Genomic DNA, 16465 nt, shown 5'->3' with positions numbered 1-16465 from the left:
TCCCGCACGCATGCCGCAACTAAGAAGTCCACATGCCACAGCTAAAGATCCCACATGCTGCAACTAAGACCTGGCGCAGCCTAAATAAATAAATAAATATTTTTAAAAAAAATTTTAAAAATTCATTACCAATTCACTGGAGTTTTTTTTTTAAATAAATTTATTTATTTTTGGCTGCTTTGGTTCTTCGTTGCTGTGCGTGGCTTTCTCTAGTTGCGGGGAGCAGGGGCTACTCTTTGGTGCAATATGCGGGCTTCTCATTGTGCTGGCTTCTATTGTTGCGGAGCACGGGCTCTAGGCACGTGGGCTTCAGTAGTTGTGGCACGGGGGCTTCAGTAGTTGTGGCTCGCGGGCTCTAGAGCACAGGCTCAGTAGTTGTGGCACACGGGCTTAGTTGCTCCACGGCATGTGGGATCTTCCCGGGCCAGGGCTCGAACCCGTGTCCCCTGCATTGGCAGGCAGATTCTTCACCACTGAGCCACCAGGGAAGCCTTTCACTGGAGTTTTAAAGATTAAGGTCCTTTCTTCTAGGATCTTTTTAGACAATTTAATAAAAATGCCTGTATAGAAATACCTCCCGACTGCAAACTGGCATCTCCTCTCTACCTAGAACACTCTGTAACTCCCAAAAACACATTGCACTTACAGGGGCCTGAATCCTATGATTCAACAGATGCACAGGAAACCCACGCCTTTCTGAATGATAGGCATTATCATCACCATCTCACAGATGGGGAAACTGAGGCTTAGAGATGCAATAACTTGCCCCATGTTGCACAGTGGGTAGTAAATTGGGCCTGTTTGATTCCAAAGCCTTTGTGCTTAACTGACACAACGAGTGCCTCCCCAGCGGTCTTGAACTTGACTAAATTTATCTTTTCAAAGGGGAGGACTAATACAAGATAACACTTCCATTATTAGTTCCCTAGGGAAGAAACATTTGATCTGAAACAAATTCTCAGTTTCCCTTTTGTATTTTCAAGACATCTTGTCTCTTCTTTAAAAAAATAACTCAGTGAGGGTCCCCGTAAGTGTACCTAACTAAATACAGAGCCTAAGGTCAGCATCATGCTCGCCATACAGGCCAGGGCATCACCTGACTGGTCCTCTGGTACCGAGAGAGGGGCAAACAATGAAACAAAGAGATGACTCAAGGCTTATCCTTTGTGTTGAGGGTGTGTTTGTTTTCTGCTGAACTCTCACATTTCTAGTAATAACCCCAGATCCTCAGATTTGTCTAGAAACAAGAGTGGGACCAAGAATTGCCATCAACTTTGTTCTAATAACTAGACATGTAAAGACCCTAAACCTATGCTAGAAGGTAGGACTCTTCCACTCCAACTCAAATACAAGCAGATTAGGCTGATTCAACATCTTCAACATTTCTTCAACAACACAAGCTAGATGGCTGATCTTCTCACCAAGGATGTTGGCAGGACGTGCTGCTGGTGATATTTAATGCCCGGAAGCCAGAAGGCTGAACACCCTGCGATGACAGGGACAGTCCAGTACAGAGAAGGACTGTCCAGCCAAAAATGCCCAAAGCAATGATGGCTGAGAGGATGCTGAGACAGACCTTCCCAGACGGGGGCGTAAAACAAGAGTTGATATGAACATGGCTACATTTTAAACCAGGCCTTTCAGGCTATTCTAGGAGCATTAACAAAATGAGAGGTTCTGCACATAGAAGGCTCCTGTCTGATGTTCTCACTCATTTGACCTTTACTGCTTTGCCATGCCTATCAACTGTCAAGAATCTCCATGAAGGGTCAGATTTAAGAGCAAAATAAGCCCTAGATTTTAAGAGTTCACAATTCTTTCAGCTACCTCTTGAGAAATGAAAGGTTTAAAATTAATGTGTACAATGGTTTTAAACTTTCAAACTCATCCAAAAACTCTCAGAAGTGCTTCTTACAGTTATATAAATATCACCATTATTCAATCTGGAAGGTAGAAAACATAAAAAAATTAAAAGTAAAATTGTTCTTTATTAAAAGGTCACATTCTAAAATAGCAGGAAAACATGTTATACCTCAGACCGAAACATTCTATGATAGGGTAGCCCAGATACAGTGGTACATACAATGGAATACTACTCAGCCACTAAAAAGAATGAAATTTTGCCATTTGCAACAACATGGATGGACTTGGAGGGTATTATGCTAAGTGAAATAAGTCAGACAGAGACAGACAAATACTGTATGATATCACTTATATGTGGAATCTAAAAAATAAAACAAACTAGTGAATATAACTAAAAAGAAGCAGACTCACAGATATAGAGACCAAACTAGTGGTCACCAATGGGGAGAGGGAAAGGGGGAGGGCCTGTATAAGGGGTACAAACTACTATGTATAAAATAAGCTACAAGGATACACTGTACAACATAGGGAATATATCCAATATTTTATAATAACTATAAATGGAGTATAACCTTTAAAAATTGTGAATCACTACACTGTACACCTGTAACTTATGTAACATTGTACGTCGACTATACTTCAGTTTAAAAACACAGATTACATGCAATTTGTTCATTTCTTAGGAACAAGTCTACATTCTTTGAAGCCCTAACACTTCTGTAAACAGGTAAAGAATATTTTATCTTTGTCAGCTTTACCTGCTATTTGTACTGAGCCATCCTCACCCAGAAGAATATTACCAGCTTTCAAATCCCTATTAGAAAAAAAAAAAAAAAAAGGCGAATTTAATTGTGGAGTACAGACATTATATTCACTCAGGGAGATTTTAATACATATCATACAATGGAGATGTTTGACAAAATTATTATTTTATAAATATTAAAATTATATCACAGATTTTAAAAGTTACAAAGGTACATTGTGATTTTATAGTTTGCTCCTGGGGGATGATTAGGATTTTAGTAACAAATACTTTATGTGATATCATTATCCAGATTTAATTAAAACAATAATGAGTAGATTATTTCATGTTACAGAGTTAGAGACGGCCATCTGCACACAATACTATCATTTTATCAAGAACTAAAGCCCAGTCTATGTAAAGCTGTTCTACTTCCACTTAAATGTGTCTGTGATGCAGTTTGCAATCAATCCCCTCAGCCTCTGAAACAGTGGATTTGATCAGTCTCTCCTCTGGGGAGATACTGATGGTAAATACTAATTACAATACTCTGTAACGTATTTCTTCACTATATAGAAGTTGTGCTGAGTAGTCTTAACACTTAAGAAAAATGAGAATTTACAACTTATAAGTTTGCTTTCTAAAGTAATATTTTTTCTAATTATTGAAAGACATAGTAGATACCATTAAACATATAGCTCACTTATAGCTCAGGGCAAGGGAATTGCAATATTCATATTACTGGTAAATGGTTATTTACTTGCAACAATTCCTAAGAGCCCAAGGAGTACTGACCCATTTGAAGCATCAGGCACTCATATGCGATGCTGTTTAGCTATTTAAAGAATTAGCATTTTATGTCACAAAAGAGATGAAATTAGTGCCTCCCCTCCTTCTCTTCCACCACCATGTCAAAAATAATTAACATATTAAATGTTTGGAACACTCTTGCCTGTATTAGAAAGTTAGAGATGCTATCCAGTTCAAATGAGTATACTTCAAATGAGTATAAAATGTAAACGGATTTTTTTTGAGTCCCCACAGTACTTTCTATAGTCTACTCTTATTTCAGTGAAAGCAGATAAACCAATATACCAATATAATTCATCAAAACTTGTTCTCTTGTTTCGTTCTTAAGTACTTTTTTCCCATCTATTTAACCTACCTAAGTTAGAGATATGTCAATACCTACCTGTGAGGTGTGTTTCCTTAGTATTCTTTACTAACTAGGACTAAAGACATGAACAGCTGAATTTAAACATCTCTGCAGGGGTCATACCTGTGAATCTGACCATTTCTGTGTAGATAGTCTAAGCCTTCCAAAACCTCTTTAAGAATTGTTGCTATTATTGCCTCTTCCAGAACTCCATTCTTGTGTTCTCCTCGGTTAATGATGTATTTTATGATATCCAACATTGAACCTAAGTGGACAGACAGAAGAATTGAACAACTGTATAAGCACCTTCGTTACCTTTCCAGAATAGTCCTCCCTATTTAAAAAACTAAACGAGGGACTTCCCTGGTGGTCCAGTGGTAAAGAATCCGCCTTACAATGCAGGGGACGTGGGTTCAATCCCTGGTCAGGGAACTGAGATCCCACATGCCGCAGGGCAACGAAGCCTGAGAGCCACAACTACTGAGCTCGCGCACCTCAACGAGAGAGCCCACGTGCCGCAAACTACAGAGCCCACGCGCCCCGGAGCCTGCGCGCCACAACTAGAGAAGAGAAAGCCCACACGCCACAAGTAGAGAGAAGCCACAACGAAGACCCCGCATGCCTCAACAAAGATCCCGTGTGCCGCAGCTAAGACCCGACGCAGCCACAAATAAATTAAATAAATAAATAAATAAATAAATAAATAAATTTTTTTAAAAATCCTTAAAAAAATAAAAAGCTAAACGAGAACAACAAAATATAGTTTTCATTTGTTTATTTAACACAAATATTCCCAAGGCACACAAACAATTGCATGGTAGCCCGTGACCAGAAAAACACTAAATCCAAGTTTGCAAGCACACATCCAGCTGAACTTAATGAGAGGGATTCTGGGTCAGGAAGCAGAAGACTGTTCACGGCCACTTCACAGTTAGTCCCTTTTCCATAGACATGCAATTGGTTACAGTTAGTCCCTTTTCTGTAGACATGCAACTGGTTACAGATTAAAAGAGGGTTCAGGATGTCTAAACTGAAAAAGAAAGGAACAAGAGGCCTGGAGAAAAGACAGCAGGGAACTGCTGAGAGAAGGAAGCACAGTTTTTCCTTAACCTCAGGTAGGAGGAGAGAAAAAATGTCTGTTGCCTTTAGACCCCTGCTTATAACCAGAAGATTCCTTTCTGTGACTCTAGGCAATCTTCACTTACATTTACTTGAGGGGTGATGTACAGAGTTTAATAATAAAGAAATAAATACATAGTATTTTGTTACTATAAACAGATTAGTGTCCTTGGCACTGTGAATTCATGGTTCAACATATGTTAATTAATATTCCAAACTTCCCGGTCACCTTAAGAGCCATAATTACCTGGGGGTTCAACACTTCTGAAGAGTTACCAAACAGCCTATCTCAGGACCTGAATTTGGCTCCAGGCTCTCCCTGATTTAACTAAGAGGACTGAGTTTCCCATCAGATATTACTACACCAGGATAGCCACCTGCCACTCAGTAAGAGATTTGATGTAATAAAATAATATAGAAGAAAACAAATGCATATCTTTCCCCTCAGGGAGAAACAAAACATCTCTTTATTCATTGACTCTTGGATTTGGGGATCATTTAGAAAACGATACTTCCAAAAACATTTTAATTTTTTTCTTTTAAGGATATACCATACCAGGCACGCATGCATTTCTGGCCTGCTGAAAGCAAAATGAGCCACAGGCTACATCTGCCCACATTCCCCTTACCTGTGGAAACCTGTTCCTCTCACCTAGGAGGCCAGGGGAGACTAAATTGGATTCTTTTAAAAAGACAATGAAATTTTCTATCCAGTCCTTAGGAAAGGGCACAGGGGATATTCTCAAGCTTATAAAAGGTTAATTGGGATAAAAATAAAGAGAGGAATTAAAATCCACAGGGCCCCAGGTCACCAGAATTTCTTGTTTCCTCAGTTAGTGGACCCCCCTACAAGAAGAGACCAGGTTAAGATCATCTTATCAATAAAGCACCATCCTCAGCAGAACCAAGAAGCAGTCCTGATACTCAGCGTTGCAGTAGGCTCCAACGGGCTTCCTTTTTCCTTCCATTTTTCTTTTCCTTTTTAATTAAAAGCCAGAGTCAGCAGTCAAGGAAACAATAACTAATAGGATTGACAAGACTGGGAACAGAACCGGACTAAGCTCTCCCAGGCTCCCTACCGAGACCTACACAAGCAGACCCAAGGCAACTACAATGCCTTCGTCATCTCATTGCAGGGCTTCTGCTGGATCCAAGACAGTTTCTCTAAAAAAAAAAATTTTTAAGTTGTGATGCTGCCTTGATTCAGCCTTAGCTGAACTGGGTCTGCAGATAAAAATGGGCTCCACCAAATAAACTCTGCACCGTCAGTTCCGGCTTCGTCCAGGTACCACCAAATGTTCTCCTCTACTCCTAACCATACTTCACGTCTCGGTAAGATGGATATACAGGGAGGGACGCTCTGCAAAGAGAACACATGAGAGGTATGGGGATGCTGGGTATTAGGAAGGAATCCCTCGGGCTTTCTCAGCTCCAGTTTTCGGGTCTGTAAAATGAAGGTGATGATACTTGCGGCGCAGGGTAGCTTTTACGTGTACAGATCCCGGCACTAACAGGCACGGCGTGTGTGGCCTTGGGCAAGCAGCCTAACTCTCTTGAGCTCTGGTGCCCTTTCTGAAACACAGGGATCATGGCACCTGCCATGCAGTGGTGTTGTCCAGATTACAATGAAATAAAGTCAGTAAATCGCCTGGCACAGGATCCAGCCACGGAGGAAGTGTTCAAGAAAATTAACCGTTGTCGTTATCCTCCCTTATCAAAGAGTGATGTTAAAAGATTAAAAGAGATAAAATACAGGAATGGGAAAGTGTCTTATAAATTTAATTGTCCATGGCTTTTTTTTTTTAATAATTTTAATTAATTAATTTATTTATTTTTACTTTTGGCTGTGCTGGGTCTTCGTTTCTGTGCGAGGGCTTTCTCTAGTTGCGGCGAGCGGGGGCCACTCTTCATAGCGGTGCGCGGGCCTCTCACTATCGCAGCCTCTCTTGTTGCGGAGCACAGGCTCCAGACGCGCAGGCTCAGTAATTGTGGCTCACGGGCCTAGCTGCTCCGCGGCATGTGGGATCTTCCCAGACCGGGGCTCGAACCCGTGTCCCCTGCACTGGCAGGCAGACTCTCAACCACTGCACCACCAGGGAAGCCCCCCCATGGCTTTTTTAACTTCAGTGATCTGAGGCTAGAGAGGCAAAGTTCCTTCACCTTCCCACATGCTTTCTTCATGAAATCCACAATCTAAAACTACACTGTCCAGTACCATAGGCCACTGGCCACCTGAGGTTATTTAAATGTAAGCTAATTAAAATTGAATAGAAATTCAGTCCCTGGGTAACACTAGCCACATGTCAAATGTTTAAGAGCCACTAGTAGAAACTGGATAGCACAGCCGCAGAACATTTCCATCACCACGGATCTTTAGTAAACTGCACTGAAATAACTCATTATATTACAATGTGTTAAAGACTTGAATAATGTTAAGAATGAAGGCTTTAAAGAAGAAGGATTGGTTAACTTTTCTGAAGAGAGTAAGGGGTGGCTTCAGAGAGGATGGGGCCTTTCAGGACTTGAGCACATGGAGAAGGATAGACAGACATCTGGGGCTAAGGAGCAGCACAGAGACATCAGAGGGCAGAAGGCATTTGGGGAGTCTCACCCTCACCTAGAAGGCTGGGGTAAAAGAGGACACAAGTTATTCTACAAGTTAAGCTGAATTATGAAAGGCTTTGAATATCAATGTGAAGAAATCCGGACTTTACTCTCCAGGCAAATAATAAACCAAGAAAACGTTTAAATACGGGAATAAGGGGATCAAATCTAAAGTCTTATTCAATATGCTGACTCGCACAAAAGGAAAAAAAGAAAACAAGCAAACAAACAAAAATGACAAAATCCACTTACCTCCACTTAGTAATTTCATGACCAGCCAAAGTTCATCTTTTACCACAAAAGAGGTGTAATAGGTCACTACGTTGGGATGGCTGCACTGACTCATGGCTTGAATTTCTTTCTATAAAAAGAGCAAAACACGACATGTACCATGGGGTGAAAATCGGGAAGCAAGACACAAGTGAACCACAGTTGAATATCTGGGTAACTTTCCTACTTAAAGCACACCTGGGCGAGGGGCTGCCTAAACCATTACTTCACAGAAACCACACGAGAACTAACTCTCTCACCCTCGTTAACAACTTGCTAGAATTAGGAAGGCCTCTACAGGAGACCCCAGAGCCCTGAGGACCAGCCACAGGACAGAGGAACTTCAGATCAGCACACAGCCCCATAACCCCCCCCAGCCGCCATATGTGATAAGTGCCTCCTACCTGAACCCAAAGCCTCGACAGAGAGATAAAAGATTGGTGAGCTATTAGGAGACCTGGGTCCTGGTGCCAACCTGAACCCTGGTGCTCCTCACTCATCCAAAAAGGGGCAACAAAACTGCTTGTTTCTCAGGACTGCTGTGACGGTACATGAAAAACTACCTATAAAGATGCTAGAGTATCATTTCCCAAACTATCTTCCATGGTAGATATTCCATCAAGGAAAAGAGCAGGGTGGGGGTGGGAGGGGCAGCTGGTAAAACGAAATAAGCTTGGGCAACATCAGATACTACATCTCAGTTTACAGGCGTCACGTCACAGGGTATGCTAGTACTGTCAAAGGCTCTGAGAAGTCCTGCAGTAGATAAACTGTCATAGTTGAATCCACAGGAACAATGCAGGAAAATAATGCTTTGTGGGTCACAGTTTAGAAAAGAGTTTTATCAAAAGACAAAACAACAAAGCTTTGAAACCAAACAAATGGGCAACTTCAATAAGCCACAGTTTTCTGCAATACTCAAGTTCATGTTGGTTTTGGTTTGCTGTTTTAAGTTACCGCCAGATGACTCCTACAAAATGTCAGTCGAATGCTAACCCTCAATCAAAGGTACCAGACCAGTGTAACTCACTTTCAAGGTGCTGACCAAAAGCCACAAGAATAACCTAAGTCGTCACAGAAACCTCACTTATGTTATTATGTATTTATGATGAAATAAAAGTGTATCTGTGCATCCTGTAAATATTTTCAATAATGAGTGTCTACTTTGCATTAACTTAAAGTTGCCAACCAGAATATTCCAATTTGAGCTGCTATCCTTATATATCCAGTACTACTTTAATCCTCAAATTACTAAGATGACCCTACACGTCAATTAACTTGGCCTAAATACCATGACATATAACACATATACGCGTCTTAATACATGCATTTATTTAGGTGCTTTTTATCCTGGATAAACTTGTAAGAAAATCACTACTTTTTCTATTTTCCTTTCACTGTATGACAACACTTCCCCTTCATCATCTTCCTCATCCACTTAACTGATCACAGGTTTTCTAAATCTAACACTTTTCAATTCAGCACCTCCTGTCCTTTGAAGAAGATCTGAAACCTGAGGTCCAGTTTCCATCTGTTTCTGGTGTTAGGTTTCGATAGCGTAAGACGCTTCTGAAGGAGAAATGGAACACCGACCAGCATTCCTATTCCAAGTGGCTAGCGTCTGCTCGTTGCGGGGATGGCGCACTTTGAAGGCCTGCAGCGCTATGGAGGGTCCGGTTTAAACAGATGCCCCCGTTCCTCACAGAAATGAGAAGACTGTTTCTTCAAAGTATGTGTGCTCTGCATTTTCACCATTTTATATCTGATGTAAATGAACGCCTTTCTAGCTTTCTAACACCAAACTTTTAAATCATTAAAGCATACAATCAACAACCGGTGCTCATATGAAAGGAAATTCTTTTGCATGGAAGCAAAGTCGGGTCAGAGTCTGGAAAACCACATTTTTTTTTTTTTAGACCTTTGCATTTAGATGGCCAGTATCACTTCCTACCCAGAGGATCAGATTCTCTGAGATGATAGCAGTGAGCTACTGTGTGTGCGTGTGTGTGTGTGCGCGCGCGCGCGCGCGTGTGTGTGTGAGAGAGAGAGAAACTCTTTTAATCAACCTATGGAGAAACTGTTTTAGAAAGCCTATGGATGTAACTTATCAAATTCTATTCCTTCAAATTTCAGGGCCTCAGAGGTACCAGCTGGATATTTAAAAGTCCTGAGGACTTAAAAAAAAAAAAAAAAAAAAAAAAAGAAGAAGAGACACAGATACTGCCACTACTAATAAACCCCCATGAGCAGTATAAGGGCAGATCAAAGAACAGGTGGGTCCTGAGAAGAGAGGTGGGACTTGTATCAGTCTGACCACTCATAATCTCACTGCCCTCCTCACCGCTTGGCCAGGGGTCCATATCCCCCACTCCTACACCACCTATTTTACTACACAGCCTTTCCATGCAGTAGAGCCTCTAATGTGTAAAGACACGATGAAACTCGCCTTAGGGAAAAACACTGGTCACTCTGCCTTGGGATATGACCTGTGCTATCACTGAACCCCCATATTAAGTAATATTTCCACAAATGGGGTAGAAATACACTTTTAAAAAGGAAGAAATAGGTGTTATACTGGCCTATCCAACCCTTAAATTAATTTATATATAAACCTTTTGTTTAGTTGCCTTTTAGAGAGATACAAAATTTTTATACAGTTTCCCCTTGAAAAACATAGGGGGCGCCGACCCTTCGTTCATCAAAAATCCTCCCTAGGTATCCAAGGTTTCATTCCTCCGTGTCCTCGGATTCAACCAACCAGTCATGTAGTACTATAGTATTCACTATTGAAGAAAACGGGTATAAGGGGACCTCCACAGTTCAAACCTGCATTGTTCAGGGGTCAACTGTATTTATAATTTTGCTATGGTCTGCACATTTGTGTCCCTACAAAATTCCTAAGCTGATGGTATTAGGAAGTGGGGCCTTTGGGAGGTGATTAGGTCATGAGGGTGGAGCCTTCATGAATGAGATTAGTGCCCTTATAAAAGAGACCTCAGAGAGCCAGCTCACCCCTTCCACCACGTGAGGAAGCAGAGAGAAGTCTGCAGCCTGGAAGAGGACCCCCATCCAGCCAGGCTGGCATCCTGACCTCAGACTTCCAGACTCCAGAACTGTGAGAAATAAGTTTCTTTGTTTATAAGCCACCTGGTCTATGGTATTTTGTTCTAGCAGCCCAGACACACCAAGACAATTTTATATATTTTTTATAATTTGAAAAATATAATATTACTTAAATCAAATATTCTTTCCACAGAACTACTCTCCCCATTTTCTTTCAACAGTGATGATGGTTGCTATATGAATCCTTTCTTGGTAACAGTCTATCAACTAAATTATCCAAGCTTTTCCCAGTGCCTTAACTTTACCCACATGGGTAGGCAAAGCCATTTACCCCCAAACATACTCATCCCTTCCATCCCTAAAAGTAACCAAAGTATTGCCCAAAGATGAATAAATGGATGAAAAAAAATCCTTTTTATCCAATTCTTCCTACAGAATGACTGGGTTCCAACACTCTATTCCCTTAATTAGGGCACAATCCACGGAAGATGTGTGACTTAGAGCAGCGCTTCTCAAACCTGAATGTGCACACAGATCACCTGTGGACCTTGTGAAAATGCAGATTCTGATCCAGTAGGTCTGGGGTGGGGCCTGAGATTCTGCATTTCTAAGTGGCTTCTAACTGATGCGGATGCTTCGGGCCCAGAAACCAGACTTTGAGTGACAAAGTGGCAGAAGGCAGGCAGACAGGCCCTCGGGTGGAGGGGATGTGAAAGGAAGGAGCACAGACGACTGGCTGCAACCCAGGCCCTGGGGTTGGAAGGGTAGGAGAGCAGGCCCGGTGGCGAGGCCTGGCTGAGTGAGACCTCGTGAAAGGGGTAGGAGGCAAAGCTGGAGATCAAGGAGATCATGGGATTACAGTGGTTTGAATTTCACAACTACAGGAAAGGGTAAAAAATTCGAAGCGAGAGAAAAACATGAGGTCAAAGTTGGAAGAACTCACGGAACTCTGAAACCCAGGCAACACATTTGCCAAAACTATAGTCAAGGAATGTAACACAGTGGCTCCCTTGGAAGTCTCGTGAAATCAGACTCAGACGTGTCATCAAGTGCCAAACCAAGCTACGGCACGGTATTTAAGCTTCCCTGTGGCTTGAAGAGCTGGATCTGCTCTTGCAGCTTCACCTGAAACGCGGTACAAGTGAAATTTCACACGAGTGGGAAAACCGACCTTAAATGGGGCAGCGAGTAAAAACCCTTTCCATCTGCTAACCCCAAAGTGGCAGCCACAGCAGCGTCTCTGCTGGGAGCGACGTGGGCTAAAGGCAGATCAAAGAGGGACACCCACACACTGCTGCTGGCCCAGCCCGGATGAATTCGCCGAAACAGGACATGACACATCCCTCTTATATGGGACAAACTAGGTTTGGCTGCACAAAAGAACATAAAGCGTCCCACCCTGAAAATGTGATGCGTGGGGAGGAAAAAAACTACCCCCCAAAACTGGAAAGTTTTAAATTTAAAAAAAACTGTGTTTAAATATTTATGAGCAATTTTCTAATATTGCTGTATGGCCTTTGTCTAACCATTTCCCTCCCCCCAAATTTTTTTCTCCTATTACTATTACTGAGAATAAGCAGGAACCATGATTAACAGGGATGTGAGCCAGCAGGAGCCACTTCGGAAGGGCTGCACTCTAAGACACAGCTGGCTTGGAAGCTTGGCTTTGCCACTGACCGCAGCTTGATTACTTGCGCGGGTCATCCAGCATCTTTCAGCCTCAGAATCCTTTTCTGTAATACAAGCTTAATAATGCCATCTACACAGGACTGTTGTGAAATAAGCAAAGTGAGATCTATACGACTCCTTGCAGAAGGCCTAGCACATGACAGGAAGGTTGAAAGTCAGTCCCTCGATGTCTCAGTTCCTTCTTTGTGTGTGAGTATCCCCAAGCTGATCACTAATCCCACGTGTCCCACGTTCCCGACTAAAGTCTCAGAGGCACAGAGACAGCCCTTAGCAGCAGCACTCACCCTTCCCCACACGTCACATACGAACATGCTCTGTGCCCTGCTGGCTCAAGGAGTGTCCTGTAACACGTGTCCAGGTCATTGGGCCATGAGTTTTTCGCTTCATTCCTAACTCTACAACATCCTCACCTGTGTTTTCCCTTAGTATCTCGTCCTGTGTTTGATTTATATCACCTTATCATACTTCATGTATCCTAGTATGCTGCCTCAAACGCTTTTGAAATTAAGAAGTCTAAACATATACTTAGGCAAAGCTTTCAGAACAAAGAGAAACAAAAAAGAGCTTGGAGACATAAGAATTAGGAAAAAGTTAAAGTCTAGTTTCTGTTGTCCTGAAGACGATGCGATTCACAAGCGCTAAAAGGAAAGAGATTTAAATGGATCCTGAATTCAAAATATTAAACTATGCTTAACCACATTAGCATATTTTAATACCTCAGCTAAATCTTAAATAAATTCTTCTTTATCTGATATTGGTGGCAAAATATCAACCCACCCAAGTTCCAACATCATGTGCAGTTAAATCTGAGGAGGTGCTATTTCTAACTTTATTCTAAAGTACTTGTTCTCAACCTTGGCTGCACAGTGGAATCGCCTCGGGAGCTTTAAAAAATACCAATGCCTGGATCTCAGCCCCAGAGACACTGATATAAAATTGGTTTACGACACAGCCTGGGAATGAAAATTTTCAAAAGCTCCCAGGTGGATTCTACTGTGTAGCGAAGGTTGAGAAGCGCTGCTTTCCAGCTAAGCACTGAGATGCATTAATTCTTTCAATGAAATGCTGAGAGAAACAGCTACCTCCCAAGCACATTTCCACACTGCAACTTAATCTAAAAAGGAAAAATAAATATATGACCCACAAATACTATCAAATAAAACGCATATTTCCAAATGCAAGAGATAACCAAATACATCTTTAAAATGTATGCAGCACCATCCAAGCATCTAAAGAATTCCTTACATGATATGAGGGTAACCGTGTTAATTGAAAACACTTTTCAGAAAGTCGTCGTCAGGCTTGCACTTCCATAATATCAGCATCATTATGAAGGGTAACCTCATCGATATTCATAAGTAAACCAATACTGTAAGTAGCTGAATTATTTTTAAAAAAAAGAAAAAAAAAACCCCATAAACTTCAATGATTTCAAATGTCAGCCAAGAAATGGAAGGGAAAGATTGACAAAGTTCTCCTAAGAGCACTGTATTTTTCGGACTGTCATTTTCAATCATGAAAAATGTCATTGTGACGTTTTTTTAATTATAAAAAAGTAAATGCCACATATGCAGCAAACTCCTGCCTCTTTTAAAACAAGAGTACCAATAGGAAAAAACCTACTCAAGGTAGAGTTAAGTCAAATATTCTGACCTGTACTATTTATGAATAAATCAACCAATGTCCCTCACCAGTTAGTTTTATAATTATTTTCATATGATTTGGTATCTGTCTATCCAAGTACAGTCCAGTTGAAGACAGGATTAGAAATGGGGAAAGTCTAGATGTTTTGAAGACAGGGAAACACTTGTAAGAAATTAGGAAAAGGGAAACAAATTTTGTGATAGCCTTAATCAGTGTTTGTGGAGAAGTATTTAAAACTAGAGGGAGCAGTTGTAAAAGATAAAGTATCAGGGGAGTTGGAGGTAGGTCTGGAAAATCCCTGGAAATCAGCAGAGAAATCACAATGGGTAAACATCTACTTCCGACAGAACAGAATGCCCATCCCAGGGCCTATCTGCTTGGTTATGAATGATGGGCATTCTGCAAAAACTGGTCCCAAAAACACTAAAGAATTTTGCTTGGAAATGAAAAAGTCGCCGCAATAGTTATTTTTCACCAAGAGAAAATAACTCTTTCCAAGGAGAGGAAAGAAAGCAAAGAGTAAAGGAGTGACGTGGAAAGTTCAATGGGGGAGAACCATTTTCTTTCAGAGTTGGCTGAAAAAGCTCTTCAGCAAACAGTAACAAGGATGCCTTATGGGTTCTGAAAGCTCTTAAGTTGGCTATCAGGAATCTGAATCAGACGCAGCTATCAACAACTGCTATTTGATCATTTAACTGTCCATGACTGGGTGTACTGGGAAAAGTAAAGTCAAAGACTTCGTTAAAAACAGAAACACGAAGACTCTTTCTTGTCAGCCAATTTATGCTGCTGGCAACCTCCAGGCCAGTTTTCAGTGCTGCTGCTATTTTTGGCTTCATCACCAAAGGATGAGAATGCGAGGTGAAACGTGTCTTTCTTTTTTGCGGCCTCCCGTGTCCCACACCTGGGTATGACCTGCAGCCTGGGGTTCTGCCAGGAAACAGAGGCAGAAACCCCGCTGAACACTCTCCAGCCTTCTCCCTGTTTCCGAGTCCTTCTTTTTCAGAGTCAGCTTAATTAATTGTGGAAATATAACCAAACCAAAATAAGAAAGACAATAACATAGGAAAGAACAGAACCATCTGTCTCAACCCAAGCAATAACATTTTCCAGAAGTTTATGAGGATGGCAAAAGTGAAGTATAAAAAAAAAAAAAAAAAAAAAAAGATGTTAACTGAAGTTGTATTCAATCTGGGAATGTTTTCCCCATTTTCTCCTACTCTGAAAATGAGTATGTACTGGGTCTCTCTGTTACCAAGCACATGTAAGTCCAGAAGCCTGAGTGGCCTTGAAATGTTAATTTCTGCTTACATTTTGAAAAAAAAAAAAAAAGAGATGTTAAACATTTTAGCAAGCCATTTCTAACAAATGTATAAGAACACTTAAAAGTAAATTCAATTAGGATATTTAATTATTATCTGGATCTGCTATGATATAACTTTTAAATTTAACGTTCCAAAAAGAAAATTATTTTTCTCCAGCCAAATCATACATATTCCTAAGCTAATGTAACTTTAGAGCTGTAAAAATAAGTTACTTTTGCATATGTGATATTCTTTAATTTCTTAAAAATGGTACGTCCTCAAATTATCCAAAAGTTTCTCATTTCTAATTCTGCCCTCAATTGGACTATACGTGGGTAAGCACAAACACCAAATCATATGAAAATAATTACAAAGCCAAGTGGCAAGGGACAAATGACAGTATAAAATATAATATTTGGGACTGAAATGTTCAAAATAGTACTACACTCAGTGAAGTAGTCTTATATTTTAATGCTATACCCTTGGTATAAAAGATTCTACAAGAAATAGCCAAATGCAATTTGTTACCACATATGACAAGGGATGTGCTGGGATATGAATAATTAATTTACTAATTAGAAAGTTCTTTAGTTCAAAAAGAATGGAAGGTACTTTCACTGACACAATAGAGAAAACACATACATTATAGCTTCCAGCTTTTTAAGCTGATGTCCTCAAACTGGTACAAATTTTTTTCTATAATAAACAAGATTTGCAAAAGTATTAACACAATTACAGAGATTAGGTTAAAATGCACCAAAAGAAATTTTTTTCTTCATTTTTCAAAATCTCAGTTAAAAGGGAAAAAAAGCCTTCTGACTAGAGGAACTGCTTAGAGGTCCCCAAATACTATAATTTAATTTTAAAAGGAAGAGAGAAGCCTGTGTCAGATAATAGGAGATAACTATTCTCTCAAATGACCATTAGGCAAAGTCAATATTTAGAGCTTTATTCTCCAAAATAACCTACAAATCATAGCTAATTCATTCCTCTAAAGAAATGGAAGGAAAG

The 16465-nt window shown here is 40.6% G+C and overlaps 1 protein-coding gene and 1 long non-coding RNA gene across 5 annotated transcripts in view; one reads left to right on the top strand and one right to left on the bottom strand.

Moving 5' to 3' along the window:
* Window positions 1–16465, top strand: part of LOC309630995 — a 279528-nt gene that overhangs the window by 97806 nt on the left and 165257 nt on the right. The window lies entirely within an intron of this gene.
* Window positions 1–16465, bottom strand: part of STK39 (serine/threonine kinase 39) — a 303091-nt gene that overhangs the window by 213424 nt on the left and 73202 nt on the right. For all 4 annotated transcript variants that reach the window (XM_082396842.1, XM_082396844.1, XM_082396841.1 and 1 more), the window contains exons 3-5: window positions 7737–7845; window positions 3885–4026; window positions 2622–2677 (exon numbers count right to left, since the gene is read on the bottom strand). In XM_082396842.1, the coding sequence (XP_082252968.1) occupies window positions 2622–2677; window positions 3885–4026; window positions 7737–7845 (307 nt within the window). The remainder of the gene's footprint in view (window positions 1–2621; window positions 2678–3884; window positions 4027–7736; window positions 7846–16465) is intronic.

Source organism: Balaenoptera borealis, assembly GCF_965194805.1.
Source record: "Balaenoptera borealis genome assembly, chromosome: 6".
In the NCBI taxonomy this organism is placed as follows: Eukaryota; Metazoa; Chordata; class Mammalia; order Artiodactyla; family Balaenopteridae; genus Balaenoptera; species Balaenoptera borealis.
This window is presented reverse-complemented; position numbering and strand designations above follow the sequence as displayed.